At 58.1% G+C, this 13,605-nt stretch overlaps 8 protein-coding genes across 8 annotated transcripts; 3 read left to right on the forward strand and 5 right to left on the reverse strand.

Moving 5' to 3' along the window:
- Positions 1–135: 135 nt before the first annotated feature.
- SCHCODRAFT_02625667 (FAD/NAD(P)-binding domain-containing protein) lies at positions 136–3,334 on the reverse strand. The gene is made up of 15 exons (XM_003031800.2): positions 3,234–3,334; positions 2,155–3,168; positions 2,076–2,100; positions 1,986–2,025; positions 1,641–1,859; positions 1,489–1,585; positions 1,398–1,436; positions 1,274–1,345; positions 1,101–1,221; positions 941–1,047; positions 714–885; positions 593–659; positions 459–537; positions 367–411; positions 136–317 (listed from the first exon to the last, which is right to left on the reverse strand). The coding sequence occupies exons 2-15, from the start codon at positions 2,861–2,863 to the stop codon at positions 259–261; spliced, it is 1,851 nt and encodes a 616-aa protein (XP_003031846.1). The 5' UTR covers positions 2,864–3,168; positions 3,234–3,334; the 3' UTR covers positions 136–258.
- A 708-nt stretch (positions 3,335–4,042) lies between these two features.
- SCHCODRAFT_02503541 (DUF1748-domain-containing protein) lies at positions 4,043–4,366 on the forward strand (the record flags this gene model as incomplete). The annotated part of the gene is made up of 2 exons (XM_003032235.1): positions 4,043–4,134; positions 4,237–4,366. 2 exons carry the CDS (start codon positions 4,043–4,045, stop codon positions 4,364–4,366), a joined length of 222 nt encoding a protein of 73 aa, XP_003032281.1.
- A 382-nt stretch (positions 4,367–4,748) lies between these two features.
- SCHCODRAFT_02501921 (uncharacterized protein) lies at positions 4,749–5,131 on the reverse strand (the record flags this gene model as incomplete). The annotated part of the gene is made up of 2 exons (XM_050343123.1): positions 4,749–4,877; positions 4,988–5,131. The coding sequence occupies 2 exons, from the start codon at positions 5,129–5,131 to the stop codon at positions 4,749–4,751; spliced, it is 273 nt and encodes a 90-aa protein (XP_050200003.1).
- Positions 5,132–5,425: 294 nt separating this feature from the next.
- On the reverse strand, positions 5,426–6,329 carry SCHCODRAFT_02678245 (uncharacterized protein; the record flags this gene model as incomplete). Its single annotated transcript, XM_003031799.2, has 7 exons — positions 5,426–5,593; positions 5,653–5,706; positions 5,815–5,862; positions 5,923–5,970; positions 6,030–6,098; positions 6,160–6,210; positions 6,261–6,329. 7 exons carry the CDS (start codon positions 6,327–6,329, stop codon positions 5,546–5,548), a joined length of 387 nt encoding a protein of 128 aa, XP_003031845.1. The 3' UTR covers positions 5,426–5,545.
- A 469-nt stretch (positions 6,330–6,798) lies between these two features.
- SCHCODRAFT_01032540 (uncharacterized protein) lies at positions 6,799–7,861 on the reverse strand (the record flags this gene model as incomplete). The annotated part of the gene is made up of 8 exons (XM_003031798.1): positions 6,799–6,891; positions 6,913–7,042; positions 7,222–7,232; positions 7,291–7,341; positions 7,397–7,447; positions 7,501–7,585; positions 7,639–7,748; positions 7,793–7,861. 8 exons carry the CDS (start codon positions 7,859–7,861, stop codon positions 6,799–6,801), a joined length of 600 nt encoding a protein of 199 aa, XP_003031844.1.
- Positions 7,862–8,089: 228 nt separating this feature from the next.
- SCHCODRAFT_02287237 (uncharacterized protein) lies at positions 8,090–8,870 on the reverse strand (the record flags this gene model as incomplete). Its single annotated transcript, XM_050342286.1, has 3 exons — positions 8,640–8,870; positions 8,528–8,587; positions 8,090–8,467 (listed from the first exon to the last, which is right to left on the reverse strand). A coding segment is annotated over exon 3 (284 nt), but the record flags the coding sequence as incomplete, so codon positions are not given.
- Positions 8,871–9,287: 417 nt separating this feature from the next.
- SCHCODRAFT_01189588 (uncharacterized protein) lies at positions 9,288–10,583 on the forward strand. The gene is made up of 5 exons (XM_003032234.2): positions 9,288–9,367; positions 9,730–9,849; positions 9,904–10,031; positions 10,082–10,194; positions 10,242–10,583. The coding sequence occupies exons 1-5, from the start codon at positions 9,343–9,345 to the stop codon at positions 10,471–10,473; spliced, it is 618 nt and encodes a 205-aa protein (XP_003032280.2). The 5' UTR covers positions 9,288–9,342; the 3' UTR covers positions 10,474–10,583.
- A 781-nt stretch (positions 10,584–11,364) lies between these two features.
- On the forward strand, positions 11,365–13,539 carry SCHCODRAFT_02625693 (uncharacterized protein). The gene is made up of 6 exons (XM_050345313.1): positions 11,365–11,446; positions 11,509–11,541; positions 11,851–11,926; positions 12,076–12,155; positions 12,210–12,440; positions 12,491–13,539. The coding sequence occupies exons 1-6, from the start codon at positions 11,411–11,413 to the stop codon at positions 13,343–13,345; spliced, it is 1,311 nt and encodes a 436-aa protein (XP_050200005.1). The 5' UTR covers positions 11,365–11,410; the 3' UTR covers positions 13,346–13,539.
- Positions 13,540–13,605: the final 66 nt, after the last annotated feature.

Consider the following 13,605-nt stretch of genomic DNA (forward strand, 5'->3'; position numbering starts at 1 on the left):
GCCCGCTCCACTAAAAGCAAAAAGGGTACAGCTGCGCTGCTTGAACGGCAGGAGATGGATGATTTGACTGTAGCCCTCATCAGCGAGCGATTGCACGAAGGCAAGGACGCCGCTCCTATACCCCCCATTCCTGACTGGCAGATTCCAAAGCTGATTCTTTTCGATATGTGATTGTCGTATAAGTACAGATGCGATAGAAATGGAAACCTCGTAGCCAATGCGTGAAACCATGCACAAGAGTCATGTGCCGTGGGACGTCTACTCCTTGCCCACCCTGTACGGCGTACCATAGGCACCCGTCTCTTTCGCGGCAATCTCTGCACAAGGGTTAGTAACCTTCAGCGTATGATGATGAATACAACTTACGCATCGCGACGTACTTTGAGTACAAGCGGCAGATGGCCAGGTTACCTAAAGCCCGTCAGCCCAAGATATATCTACGCAGAGTAGCGACTCACCCATCATGATATACAGACCCGGCACATCGCCGTCGCGGTAGACGCCGTTGATTTCGCCCTCACTATCAAGAGCCCAGATCTGCGACACACCAAATCAATTACCACTATCACAATGGACGAGCAGGACCACTGACCTTCTTCACCTTCTCCGCGGTCTTCGGATCGCAGATCTGGTGGACAGCATCCTTGACAGTACCCAAGCTAGATGAAACGCGCGTTAGCACTCGACCTGTGAAGTCACCGAGCCCAACTCACCCCGTCGCGAAGATGACCACGTCCGCCTTGACCTCGGACCCGTCGTCGAAGACTGCCGCGTCGCGCGTAAAGTGCGTCAGCTTCACGCTGCTGCCGCCCTGCAGCGGCTTCGCCGGCGGGCCGCTTTTCAACTTGATGCTGCCGTCGATAACGTGCTTGCAGGCGCCGGTGTCTGAGCGTAGCGCGTTCGGCCAGGCAGCATGTTCATGACAAGGCAGGAGACGTACCGATGTAGTACCCGCCACCGGCCTCGATCAAGGACCAAAAGATACCCTTGTCCATGAAACCCTTATTCGTGCGGAAGCCTACCTTCGCGAGGCCCTCGAGGGTGTCCCTGATACAGCGTCAGAATGTCAAGCTACGAGGATGGAAGCATCTATCACTCACTTGTCTAAGTCCGCGAAGTGCAGCACGGAGCGCGCCCCAAGCTCGCCCTGCATCGGGTATGGGAAAGAGGCGCCGAGCAGGTCTGCGATCTCTGTCGGGGGGCCGCCCTCCTCGTAGAGGCCTGAGACGACATCAGCATCGCTGTTTGAAGAGGATCGTGAAGGCGTACAGACCCTTCATGAACGCCTCCTTGACGGTCTTGACGGTGATGACATACGTCGGGCTGCGCTGGTACATCGTCACATCTAGGCGAACGACGTGAGCACCAGCCTTTGTTTGACATGCCGTTGTACGCACCGACGCCCTTCCTGACGCACTCCGCGGCGATGTCGTGGGCTGCAGTTTCATTTACATTGACCCTGAAGGTGAAGACCAGCAGGACACCCACCAGCCGTGCACGCGCCAACAACAAGCACCTTCTTCCCCTTGTACTCGTCCGCCGACTTGTGGCTATACGAATGCAAGGCCTTTCCGCCGAACGTATCCTATCGTCATCGCATCAGTACAGAGAAGTCAGCTGCTACGTCTCGCTATGCTCACCAAGCCCTTGTACTCGGGAATCTTGCTCCACCCCTCGCCGAGGCCAACGGCGAGAACGACGTGCTTGACGTTGAAGGTGCGCTCCTTGCCGTCAGAGCTTCGCCGTGCGACAACAGTCCAGGAGCCCGTCTTCTCGTCGTGCGTGGCGCGGACGACCGGCGTGCTAGTGAGGACATCGAGGTCGAGGGAGGTCGCGTAGGACTCGAGCCAGTCGCCGAGCTAGCGAAGGGTATCAGTCCGTCATCATAGCGGAGAAGGGAGAAAAGGTAAAGATAGCGGCTAGGAAGGGGCAGATGCGTATATCGAGGATCTCTGAGTGGAACGAAACCGAGAAGAATGACCCACCTTGGGTGCACGGGTGTGCACAGGCCACGTGGGAGGGAATCTAGAGCAAAGGGTCAGCCGCGAGTTCCTGCTCCAAGGAACACCACATACGGGAGATACGGCAGGTGGTCGTACCCTGCAGGACACGCTGATCAGAAACCATCCGACGCAAAAGAAGCACGTCACTCACAGACGGGATCGTGCAAGACGAGCGACTCGTACCGCCCGCGCCAGTTATCGCCCACGCGCGAGTTCTTCTCGAGGATGAGCGAGTTGACGCCGAGTGCCTTCAGGCGCGCCGCGACGTTCAGGCCGCTGTGCCCACCACCGACGATCACGACCGTCGGCTGTGCGCTCTCCAGGGTTGGCTGGGGATGGTGAGGGGGCTGCTCAGAGTTCTCGCGGAAGGGGCCGATGCGCTCTGGGTTGCCCGCGAGGCCCTCGAGGCTGGTGAGGACGCCGTGCGCCTTCCACGAGCCGTCCTGCGTGGGCACAAGGCGCAGGACGCCCGTTGTCGGGCCCGCCGAGGTCTCGAGCGAGAAGAGCGCGATCACCCAGAGCACGTCGGGGAACGGTGCCTGCGCGGCTGCCGTGCCGGGCGTGAGGGCGATCTTCGTGGGCTTTGCCTGCGCGAGCGTGTCCGCGAGGAACGTCTTGATCTTGTCGGGCCCGCGGAAGGTGCGGATGTCCCAGGTAAAGGCGAGGAGATCGCGCCAGTACGCGCCGGGGACAAAGAGGCTCGCTGCGCCAGCCGCGTCGCGGGCGTCCAGCGCCTTGGAGAGCGACGCGAGCCACTTCTCCGATACGGCGGACGCGTCGATGTCGGTCGCGGCGGGGGCGCTGGTGACGCCGAGGCTCTGGAGGGTGGGCAGCTCGGTAGGCGGGTACTGAAAAGCCATCGGGTGGGAGAGCGAGATGGAGAAGTGTGTGTGTGATGCGGGTCTCTTTAAGCGCCAGGTTTTGATCTGGGGACCGGATAGAAGCACGGTCGGGCGTGGCGACCCCTGCAATGCAATCTCATGGCGGTCAGGTTCATCAGCTGTCTCGCCCCTGGCGCGCCGTCGGCGACCCGCCTGGGATAGGTCATCGACACGGTGGGAGAGCTTACAAGACCACCGTCATGGGCTGAACAATCGCACAGTCAGATGCGGACATTCAGAATTTGAACTTCGTGCATTCTTTCGCGGGACGCTGGGAAAGAACGCTGAGCTTGGCATTAAAAGCGACCTATCGCAGGCTGTATCGGAAACAAGCACGAGGGGGACTCGCCTGCTCTTCTAGGGTCTTTTGTGACCGTTCCGGTCCTGCTATGCGCGTGCACTGGGGGTGCAACTGCGCGATGATGGTCGTCGTCTACAGCGATAGCCATCGGTTGACATCTATTGATCTGATAGGATCAGTTGTGGGTCCACAACGTGCGCCGGTCTGGCGGACTTGACCCAGCTCGGTGTGTCGACCAGGAGAAGTTTGAGAGCGGGTCAGTGCTTCGGGCGGTAAGTGATTCGTCCCAAGGCTAACGATAAACATAGGATTGAACGAGGCTGAGAAAGTGGACAAGGGCATCAGTGGGGTTTGCTCGGGTCGATTGCCCGTCCTGATATCTTTATCCTGCAGCACACATCGGGACAGGGATGAGGGATATCAACGAGAAGGTCACCGAATAACAACCTGAGATCGACGTTCACCCCATTGAATCGTCTCGGGAAGTGGATACACTCATGCGCCTCAAATGGTTTCGAAGCTTGCGAAGGTGGAAACCTGGTCAACGAGAGAAGTTAAGTCATCATAAGTTTATGTCTCACAGAAGATCTAAAATTCAGAAGCAGGGGCGGGTCATGGAGGGCAGAGCGAAGAGGCGTCTGCAGTCAACTTGTGTGTGACCATGATGGAATGTCACAAATCGGCCCGGGATCCGGTGATCGGAGGCTGCCGACCTGCCGAATGTGTTCGCCAGCATCATTGTCCCCTGCCGCGACGACTCGCCAGCGTCGCCGCCGTTCTCTCCGTACTTAAGAGTGTTCTCCTCTGTGCAGGCATCCTCTGCCACTTAACACTCGCGAACATTACCTGCAGCACGAATGGCAATGCTCGGGAAACTCGTGCACTACGGCGTCGACGCAGTCCTCCTTTCGACCGTCCTCGCGGGCATTCGTCGCTCAAGCGGTTTTACGTGCGTCGTGTCTCTAGACCCTCCTGTCAACTTACTGACAGTGTCTTCTTCATTATCATCTGCGCGCTGCGGTCGCTTACTCGATCACCTCCACTATCGCAGTGTGAACCCTACTACGGTCCCCGAGGGCACCCCACGATCTATATTCGAGAAGTACCTCTCCGTCGGGGAGAGCGTATTCGACATGGCACAAGCGACCGTCGTTAACAGCCCATACTTCAAGAGGACATGACCTCTGCCTACCAGCGCAACGTTCCACGACACACCCTATGTACGTAGACGGAGGACGCTTCTGCGGGCGACGCCGCGCTGGGATGGAGGGATCAGGGCGTCCACCTGCGATGAAGCACGGAGTATCGCTAGATATGGCGGGGCTTCTTCATTCGCTCAGCAGTTCGTCCCAGCATGCCTCATTTAATGTATCTATACCCCGCCATGCTGAATATCACATGCATGCATAGGGATACCTCTCGCACGTCCAATACTTCTTGCACTTAATCCCCTCTCACGCCCTTGAGCGTCCTCCCGATACCTGCTCGTCGTGTCGGTATAGTGTCAATCTAGCACTTGAAGGAGATATCGGAGGAGGCATCGTCGCGCTGCTGTACATCCTGTCAGTTGACGATGAACACGGTCATTCGCGGGAAACAGTCTCCCACCTCAGGCGAGCACCTGCGGAATATGTCGGTGTCGTCCTCGTCACGCGTCTGCTTGAATATCTCGCTCTTGTCCTCGTCGCGCGTCTGCTCAGTTTGTCAGCTCACACTTCGAGAACGGTCAGCTCATTTCATGGACGGTGAGCAAGCACTTCAAGGGCCGATCCACGAGTTCGAAGGAGCAGATGTGCACTCACGTTTCCCGCCATCCAGATGCGAGTGCGTGGAGGGCTTGACTCGCCTACCTTCGCTCGCAGCGCGACAGGGCTTGCTTCAACCGCCGGCGCCGCGAGCGTCAGGAGAGCGACGATGGAGGCGAAGATGGGTGCGGTGAGCTGCATGTTAGCGCCGGCCTTCAAAGTCTAGATGGATGGAGGGGGCGAAGGTGGTTGTTGCTTCCGTACGTCCCTCGCTCCGCTTTTATATCGATGTCAAGCGCTCACAGCTGCGTCAGAAGCTCACGATGTGGGTCTCAGCTCTACAGCAGCGGGATTCTGCTATGCAGCACAACATAAATTCGATCTTCCGGATCTGCCGAAGGCGCGGGAGGAAGCGATGGACGAACAGCAGCGCATCCGGCTCGGTCTTCGACGATCACTTCCATCTGTCGTGCCACCTCAACACCTTGAGGCCTCGTTCCGCTTGCAGCAACAGTTTCGCCGGGTACGTCCTGTACAGTTCGTGTATTGTCTGACGCCTGCCCCTCACCCGCGCTCACAGTATGATTCGCCGTATCCTTCCAGTGATCTGGCCCTTCACTCGTTAGACGCTCGTTGAGGCGGGCAATCCCCAGCCCGGCGTTCCTGCAATTTCAATCGTGTCAGTGCTGTCTTGCTCTCATGCCTCCTTCAAAAGGACTCACATCCTCGACGCCCCAGCCGCACGGCCTTAACAACAGGCTCCCCTCCTCGCTCCGCTTCAGGCCATCATTGATGACGCGCGTTTAGACGAAGGATCAGCACTCGAGCTGACAATATATATATCCCGCCCTAGCTTGGAAAATGGTTCGCAGGGCTGCGCTTACCTCCTCGAGCGCCCAGTTCTGACCGCCCCAGCCTTCCACCTCACGCTTCTGCACCACCCGTCAGCTCTTCCTCGACAAGGTTCCGCATAACGCTCCCCTCAGACTTACATCCTCAACTGACCACGGGCCATGCCACATGGCCTTGTCCGTGCGCTTCTGTGCGATCGTCAGTGATGTTTGGTCTGCGACGCAGTGAGCCTATGGAGCCAACTCACTTCCTCCTTCACCCACGGTGCCCAGTTCCGCGTCGTGTCTTCCTTGTGATCGACGGCTACATTGCGCTTCTGTTGCGCCAGTATTTCGTCAGCAAACACCGTCCCTATGTGCAGGCGCTGGCTCACTCACGTCTTCCAGGTTCCAAGCTTTCTTGTCTACCGCCCATTCCTCCTGGTGGCGCTGCGGGAATGTCAAGCAGCAACAGATACAACGATGCGTTTTCATCCTACCTTCGCGAGTGGGGCCGCGAGCGCGCTACTTGCAACAGCGGGGAAGGTGATGATCAGCGAGAGCTTCATAGTAAAGCGGTCTTCCTCACTGTGAGATGAGTTCAAGAGGCTCCTGCGCAGGCCTTTATAGTCTTCATGCTCAGTCAATGGTGCATGGCAGAGGTCCAGGGTGCCCTTCATGCGGGCCGACTTTTCGAGGAAGTTTGGACCGATAGCAAATATACCAACGGATGACCCCGCGTGAGCATCACCTGCCGCCGTCCATTTTCGCAAACGTTGACAGGTCTGACCATAGTTACTAGATCCGCACGCCCTCTGCGGGATACGCTCCGTGAATGGTTTCGACAAGGACGAGGCTCCAACTGCAAGCCCCTTTCTTCTGCCGCGGGAGTTGTCCGAGAGCTCACACCGACGACGCCATCGACGTACGAGTCATCGGTAAGTCTGACTCGCGCCGTATCAACGCCTACAACTTGGGGGTTCGCTGGAATCAGACCGTGCACGTCCGACTTCATTGCCATGCGGACGTCTTGGGCGTCTAGGTAATCCCAGGGCTTACTGGCCCTTTGAGGTAGTGAGCCTCTTCGCGCCCCATTTGGAAGGCGTCGTCTGGCTCTAATTCGCATGACGCCTGTATGAAGGTGTCACTAACCACCCACGCTTCGTAGATTCCTGCTAAGGGCATCGGACCTGACACCGTCCTTTCTTGCGCTGCAGTCGGAACTAGCATGAGTACGTGCTTTGCTGACCGCGCCTCAAGAGCTAACGCCTTGCAGTGGTCTCTTCACGTGTCGTGTACACGCGCCATCAACCGACACCTACAGACACCTCAAAAGCCAATTTTCTCCTTTTGTCTGACGCGTCCTAAGTATAACAGCTTCACTAAGACCTCGGCGGCCTCAAGGTAACGTTCGAAAACCCTCAAGCCGCGCCTCCCGCTAGAGGGTCCCTTGGGACTTACTCCGCACGTTTCTACGCATGAACCAGTCAGCAACTCGTAGCCAGCAGCGGGCAAGATCAGCATACGCACATCCTCGTGACCCCATTGATGGGCAATTGCGTACTCCTCGGTTGTGCGTTTCTGGATGGTCACTCAGTATCCTAGGTGGTGACAAGCATGGTCCCCTGCAGCCTACATCCTCAAGCGACCAGTTCGCGCCGACCCAACGGGCGTCGTCGGTGCGTTTCTGCGAAGGCGAGTTAGCTATCACATCGGGCAGGTAGGATAGCGCAAACTCACGTCCTCCTTGTTCCACGTAGGGTACTTAATTGCCCCCTCCTCGCGACTCTCGACGACTTCACTGCGCTTCTGTTGGCTCGGTGACCTTGATCAGCGACGTGCGGCGATCGTCGTCGCCCGCAAGACCAACTAGCGTACATCCTCCACTGCCCACGACGCCCGGTAGAACGATCCCTCTCCGTCTTTGCCGCGCTTCTGCGAATTCGACGCCTCATCAGCAGCTCGCGGTTGTCGTTGCGTTGACAGGGCTGTTCGACGACTGTTATAATGATGCCCTGTCCATCCTGCTTACTTCGAACAACGGGACCGCGAGCGCGCTGGTCGCGACCACAGAGAAAATGACGGCTAGGGAGAGCTTCATTGTAACGAGTAATGGGTCCTGCCGTCGGTATACCAGTCGCTGAGGTGAGTGAACAAGCCATCAGTGTGTTCTTTTGTACTCTGCGTGCTGGATCGGTGGCGCAGGTCCAACGATCCAGGGTGCTACTGAAAGAGCATTGTGCTCCGCCCCACGAGTAAATCGGGCTCGGATAGCAATAATAACGGCGCGCGAGTGTCATCTGTTGCCGTCTAGTCGCTCAGCATTGACAGGCCAACTTTCGCAATTGGTAACAGCGTTCTCTCTGCGCAAGACGTTCTAGAGACGGGAACGACGGGAAAGATACGCCATATCAGCACCCTGCCCCTCTCTTGCAAAGGCTTTAGGTAAGCCAGCTGTACATCTTGAGTTGATGATCGATACTGACAGGCGGCGGCGCGACTATGTGGTACGATGGTGAATCGGACGGTCTGCGCGGGGCTCAAGCGATAACTTCGACAGGTATGTATACAAAGATCAAGCTCCAATTCTCCAATCGTCTGCCAAACAGACATACTGTTTCGCTCAGCAATTTCCCTGGCGAATGGACGATCACAGCACGGACTATGCCGCACCTGGAGGGGGTGGACAATCCTCAGACCGGCGCTTCTGCGTCGAGAGGAAATCATGAAATCCTCCTCTGCGCTCTCAAATGAACAAATTACTCACCTCCTCGTACGCCCAGCCGCATACCGTCATGTACCAGTCCTCCTTTGCCTTGCTACGCCTCTGCCGTGAGTATCAGCATCGTGCATGACATCTGCAAAGTCAAACTAATAACCAGTTCAGTACGGGCGAGGGCATGTATCGGTGCCCCGAGTGTAAGGGTGGCTACAACGGATACGACAACAACTAGCGACAGCTTCATCTCTGGAAGCACAATGGCGTGATGCGAGGTCGGTTTTGCTGCTCCCTGGTTGATTGCCCTTATCTACCTTTCCACTGGCGTCAGCTGGTCCTCGGATGTCACAGATGCTTCGGTGGCGAAGAGCACGTCAGGATGTTCACTGCTGTAATCGGACAAGCGGCTTCATAGCTCGTCGACCTATGACCGACGTGGGCCTCACCTTGGAAAGATTTCCCGTATATGAACATCGTACGTGTACTCATATCGGCTATGTGCGCCGATGATGCAGGGCCTCAGTGCAGCGACTCAACTCCAAAGAGCTGCCTGTCTGACAGCGAGACAATGGTGAGCCTATGAACTATCTAAGGATCACCTCTTCCACCTCATGCACGAGTACGCGCAGCATTGATTTTTGTGCCTCAGTTCTCGCTTCAGCCCGCGGGAGTCACCCGAGATTGCTGGTGCGCTGGCGTGTAGTATCGCGGGCGTCTGAGCGCCCAGAATACATCAGCTCCAGGCGCCGCCGCCAGCGCCACAGGACGACCTATGACCCTCCCGTCGCGGCCACAGTGCGGCCCACTAGTCAAGGTCCAGTCCTGCAAGGACGGACTTCAAGCGCTAACTCGGTACTGCCCCAATGACCAGGGCATGGCCGGGGATAGGTAGGCGCGCTCGTCTCTTCAGCGGCTTATCATCCTCATCTGCAGGCCTGCAATCCTTCGAGGCGACTCACGTTGCCTGTTCGCCATGGGCTTTGCAGAAGAATAACTGCCTCTGGCAAGCGCCATCGACTCATCGGACGACGTCGAACACCATCTCGACCCTCAGCCAACTCGCCTGAAGCGCGTCTGGCAGAACTGGGGCGCCAGGCTCTTAGTTCTCATCGTCATTCTGGAGACCGCGGCGATCGTTGCTCTCTTCCTGCGCCCCGCATCCGAGAGACGGTCGCCTGGCAGCGCGAACTTCCTCTTTTGTAAGTGGATCACGAATGAGCTATCCGTTCCATTGCTGATCGTCATCATAGCTCCAGCAAACCACATACTCGAGGATGAGCTCGTAGTCTTCCGCGCAGGAAGTGAGCACAAAACCCTGTATCAGCAGCTCACGGATGAAGCGGACGAAGCTTGGGAAGATCTTTACACTCGTACGTGCCCGCTGAGTGCATGAGCTTTCTTCCTCACTTCACCCTTTCTCACAGCGTCAATCTTCATGATACCGCGCGACGTGGCCACGCGCCTCCCCAACCGAACCCATCCTGTCACGCGCGACGCCCCGGAGGGCAACTACCTCGCCCATCTCGACGTTTTCCATCAAATCCACTGTTTGGTGAGTATGCCCATCTTGTGCCTATGCGTTCTGACAGCCCTTCCTCGCAGAATTACCTCCGCATGAGCCTCAGCCCTGAGCGGTACAAGCCCCTCATCCGACCAGACCTGCTCGAGTACGAGCACCTCAGCCACTGCGTGGACTCCATCAGGCAATCGTTGATGTACGTCCATCCTTCTCGTCCCAGTTCACGCATCTCATGGCTATTAGGTGCTCTGCTGACGTCTCCGTGAACGTCTGGCAGTGGTCCGAGCATTATCAAGCTGTTGCCGGCCGTGTCAATGTCGCGCATTCCTGCCGGAACTTCAACAAGATCAAGGACTGGGTGCGCGAGCGGCTCGCGCCCGAGATGCCCTTCAACGAGTTCGAGCACGTGGAGAATGATTTGCCTCACCCACCCGTCTTCCACTCGGCGCAAGAGTACCTCGACCTCGTAGGCTAGATCGATGATAGGAGATATGCTTCGTTCTCCACTCTACATGCTTGTGCGTCAAGCTGCATGTACTGACCTCGGATGTGTACCCCGAAGCACCGCGCGGGATTTGCCGTGTGACATCGAAGTTGAACTGTGACACGCACGTGACCATGCGTATCACGCGCCGTCACTCGTCCAGGTGGTTCCTTCCGCTCGGAGCCCGACGTGAGCCCGATACTCGAGAGAATGAGAAGGAATGAATTCCTTCTTACTTGCTCAAACAACCGCTGGCGCTGAGAAGATTACTCGCCTGACAAGCGTCGGTGAGAAGAGAGGGGCAAGGATGGGCGAAGAGCCAGCAAGTCTTTCCATCCTACATAAAGCCCCCATCGAGGCGGCGATGCTGGCAGTCTTTCTGGTAAGTATAGACGAGAAGCACCATGGCCCTGAGCGATGCGCTGACTCATGACAGTAGCTGGAGTGCTGCGGGGGTATATAAAGCTCAGTACATACCATGGAAAGGACGAAGACAGCTGCGACCAAGCTGCGCCTCCTCGGAGTCCGTGTAAGATCGTGGCAGCGGGGATGCTATATTGGACAACGCCTGTGATGGGGAGGGAGATTCGGACAGGCTGGTACCGAAAAGTCCTCTCAGATGAATTTTCGTGGCTAGTCCAGGACGGTTGAGCGGCAGTCTCAGTCCTATTGAGAAGGAGAGACACTCCGATTCCTGCGCGCGCAGAATCGTCGCAGAAGGGACATGCATTCAGTCGTCGGCGGGGAGCCTGAAGCGGGGGCGGTGCAGCACGCGAGCGCCGCGTGGAAAGGCGCTCGTGCGAGTCCGCAGCGTGCCGGGATGCCGATCGGTTACCCTCCGCCGCCGTCACCGTAGGCGTCCTCTTTTCAGAGCAACGCTCAACGTTCCCCCCATCGTCCCCCGCTTCCCCCGCACCCAGTGCCCGCCATGGGACGTCGCAAGATTGCTATTGAGCCCATCAAGGCAAGTGCCCTCTTGGGCGCGGTGCCAAGAGGAAGTGCGCTAATTATGGTGCCCGCGTGCAGAATGAACGCAACCGGAGCGTAACGCTGCAAAAGGTGAGCCTCAAGGAATGTCGGCTGGGCGAGGAGGGGGCCGTGGAGGGCGCACTGGAGGCAGTTTGGGGAGGAGGGCGAACTCGGGCGAGATGAAGGAAGAGGGAGAAGGGGAAGGGGGTCCTATTTTTACGGGTGCCAAGCCAAGCCTTGGCGTGCGCAGGACGTGTATTTGGACCCACGCCGCGCCCTTGTTCTCCTTCCAGCAGCCCTTGTTCTCCTCCTACCCCCATCCCTCCGCTTACCGCGTCCTCGCACGCCCTCCCGCTCGCCGTCGACCCCGATTGATCAGCATGCTCATTCCCCCTATAGCGCAAGGCAGGCCTTTTGAAGAAGGCCTACGAACTCGGCGTACTATGCAGTGTCGATATAGCAGTCATCATCTTTGGTGCGTTGGCCAGCGTGTTGAGCTTGACCTGCCGCTGACCTTCCTTCCCCACCTTCCCACGCACCCTACAAACCCGCCAACGCGCACATGTCGACTTCCACTCATTTCCGATCACCATTCACCTAAACGCCTATCGGTCCAATCTCCAGAGGAACGCCCGAATCACAGAGTCAAGCTCTACCAATACGCTTCCTCCAACATCGACCGTATTGTCCAACGCCAGACAAAGGTGCGAGGCCGCTAATGAGGAAACCGATCCAAAGGCTAATGGTCATGTTTGCAGTACCGCGGAGAGACCGACACCCTTGGTCCAGCGGACTTTGGTGGCGCTGAGTACGTGCAAGATGACGACGAAGACGAAGACGATGCCCACGAAGAAGACGTACGTCCTGCGAAGCGCGCACGTCGTGTAGCCGGACCTCGCGATGACCAAGACGACGAGGACGACTCGCAGGATAACCGCGAGCGCAAAGGTAGCACTGGCCACGGCGACTCCAAGCATGGACCTCCATCTGTACGTTCGACATCTACGCGAAAATTCATCTGCTGAACTTGCTGTCACAGTTTGACTTCCTCCGTGCTCTTGCAGGGGACGCCGCCTACAACAACCTAGCCGGCTTTAACCCGTCCGCCGCAGGTTCTTTCGGCTCGTCCTCACCCCCAGGCTTCAATGCAGCGCAATACGCCGCCCTCGCGCATCAGGCCGCTCTCGCCCGTCAAGCCGCCATGCTCCCTAGCTCATCCTATCGTCCCGGCCCCTCGCGCGGCGCTACGCATCCTACTTCCTCAGAACGCGGCGGCATACCCAACATTTCCGACCGGGCCCTACTCAACGCAGAACGAATGGCGCTGGCATCTGAACGCGAGCGTCATGCCGCCCTGACCTCCGAGCGCGAGCGCGCCAGCTCCGACGCACGCTTTCAGATCCCCAGTCCCGTCTCGCGACCTGGCACGGCGGGGCCGGACCTAGACTGGGCGCTGCTCGCCGCCCGCGCGGGTGGGGGAGGCGGTCTCGGCGGTAGTGGTGGCTCGGGGCCAGGCGGCGGCGGCGGCGCCCTCGGCCTCGGCAGCACGCCCACCCCGCTCTCCGTCTTCAACAACCTGCCCAGTCTGCCCTTTGGCGTCGGCGCCTTTGACGGCGACACGTTCGATGGGCGAGGCGGGGGCGCCGTCCGTGCCAGCAGCTTGTCTGACGCGCGTGCGTTTCCTGGGCCGCTAGGAGGCGGCGGCGACGGGTTCAAGCCGGGCATTCCGCCGTTTGAGTGGCCACCAGCCTCGGGCGGGAGTAATAGTAGAAGGAACTCTGCGCGAGATGGGGACGGTGGAGGAGGGGGCGGCGACCCCCACGGGGAGGGAAAGGACGATTGGTTGAACTTTCTCTCTGGAGGCGGGTGGCCTGTGAAGCAGGAGGCGCCATAACGGCGGTGTGAGGAGGTAGCGTACGAGGAGCAGGGCGAGTTAACCGTGTGCAGCGAGGCGCAGGATGAACGACGCGGCCTGACAGCAATGGACGTATAACGCCCTATGTATATGAGCGGCTCGATAGACGTGTCGCGGCAGTCTCTATTGTATGTTCTTGATTTATGATATGAGAATTGGGTTCGCAGTCAAAAGTCAGTTGATGTGCGCGTTCGATGGAAGGCCAGCTCTTGTCGGGTTGAAGAACGTATGTGGCGCAG

This window comes from Schizophyllum commune (genome assembly GCF_000143185.2).
Source record: "Schizophyllum commune H4-8 unplaced genomic scaffold SCHCOscaffold_6, whole genome shotgun sequence".
Classification (NCBI taxonomy): domain Eukaryota; kingdom Fungi; phylum Basidiomycota; class Agaricomycetes; order Agaricales; family Schizophyllaceae; genus Schizophyllum; species Schizophyllum commune.

What these genes read in the sequence shown, in the direction of transcription:
- SCHCODRAFT_01189588 (XM_003032234.2), top strand. Translation starts at nt 9,343, where the DNA reads ATGACCAGGGCATGGCCGGGGATAG. An exon ending in CAGGGCATGGCCGGGGATAG is followed by an intron (nt 9,368 to 9,729) that starts GTAGGCGCGCTC and finishes TCGTCATCATAG; the next exon opens with CTCCAGCAAACCACATACTC. An exon ending in TCCATCAAATCCACTGTTTG is followed by an intron (nt 10,032 to 10,081) that starts GTGAGTATGCCC and finishes CCTTCCTCGCAG; the next exon opens with AATTACCTCCGCATGAGCCT.
- SCHCODRAFT_02625693 (XM_050345313.1), top strand. Translation starts at nt 11,411, where the DNA reads ATGGGACGTCGCAAGATTGCTATTGAGCCCATCAAG. An exon ending in GGAGCGTAACGCTGCAAAAG is followed by an intron (nt 11,542 to 11,850) that starts GTGAGCCTCAAG and finishes TTCCCCCTATAG; the next exon opens with CGCAAGGCAGGCCTTTTGAA. An exon ending in CCAAGCATGGACCTCCATCT is followed by an intron (nt 12,441 to 12,490) that starts GTACGTTCGACA and finishes TTGCTGTCACAG; the next exon opens with TTTGACTTCCTCCGTGCTCT.
- SCHCODRAFT_02625667 (XM_003031800.2), bottom strand. Translation starts at nt 2,863, where the DNA reads ATGGCTTTTCAGTACCCGCCTACCGAGCTGCCCACCCTCCAGAGCCTC. An exon ending in GACCACCTGCCGTATCTCCC is followed by an intron (nt 2,026 to 2,075) that starts GTATGTGGTGTT and finishes CCTTTGCTCTAG; the next exon opens with ATTCCCTCCCACGTGGCCTG. An exon ending in CAAGGAGGCGTTCATGAAGG is followed by an intron (nt 1,222 to 1,273) that starts GTCTGTACGCCT and finishes ATGTCGTCTCAG; the next exon opens with GCCTCTACGAGGAGGGCGGC.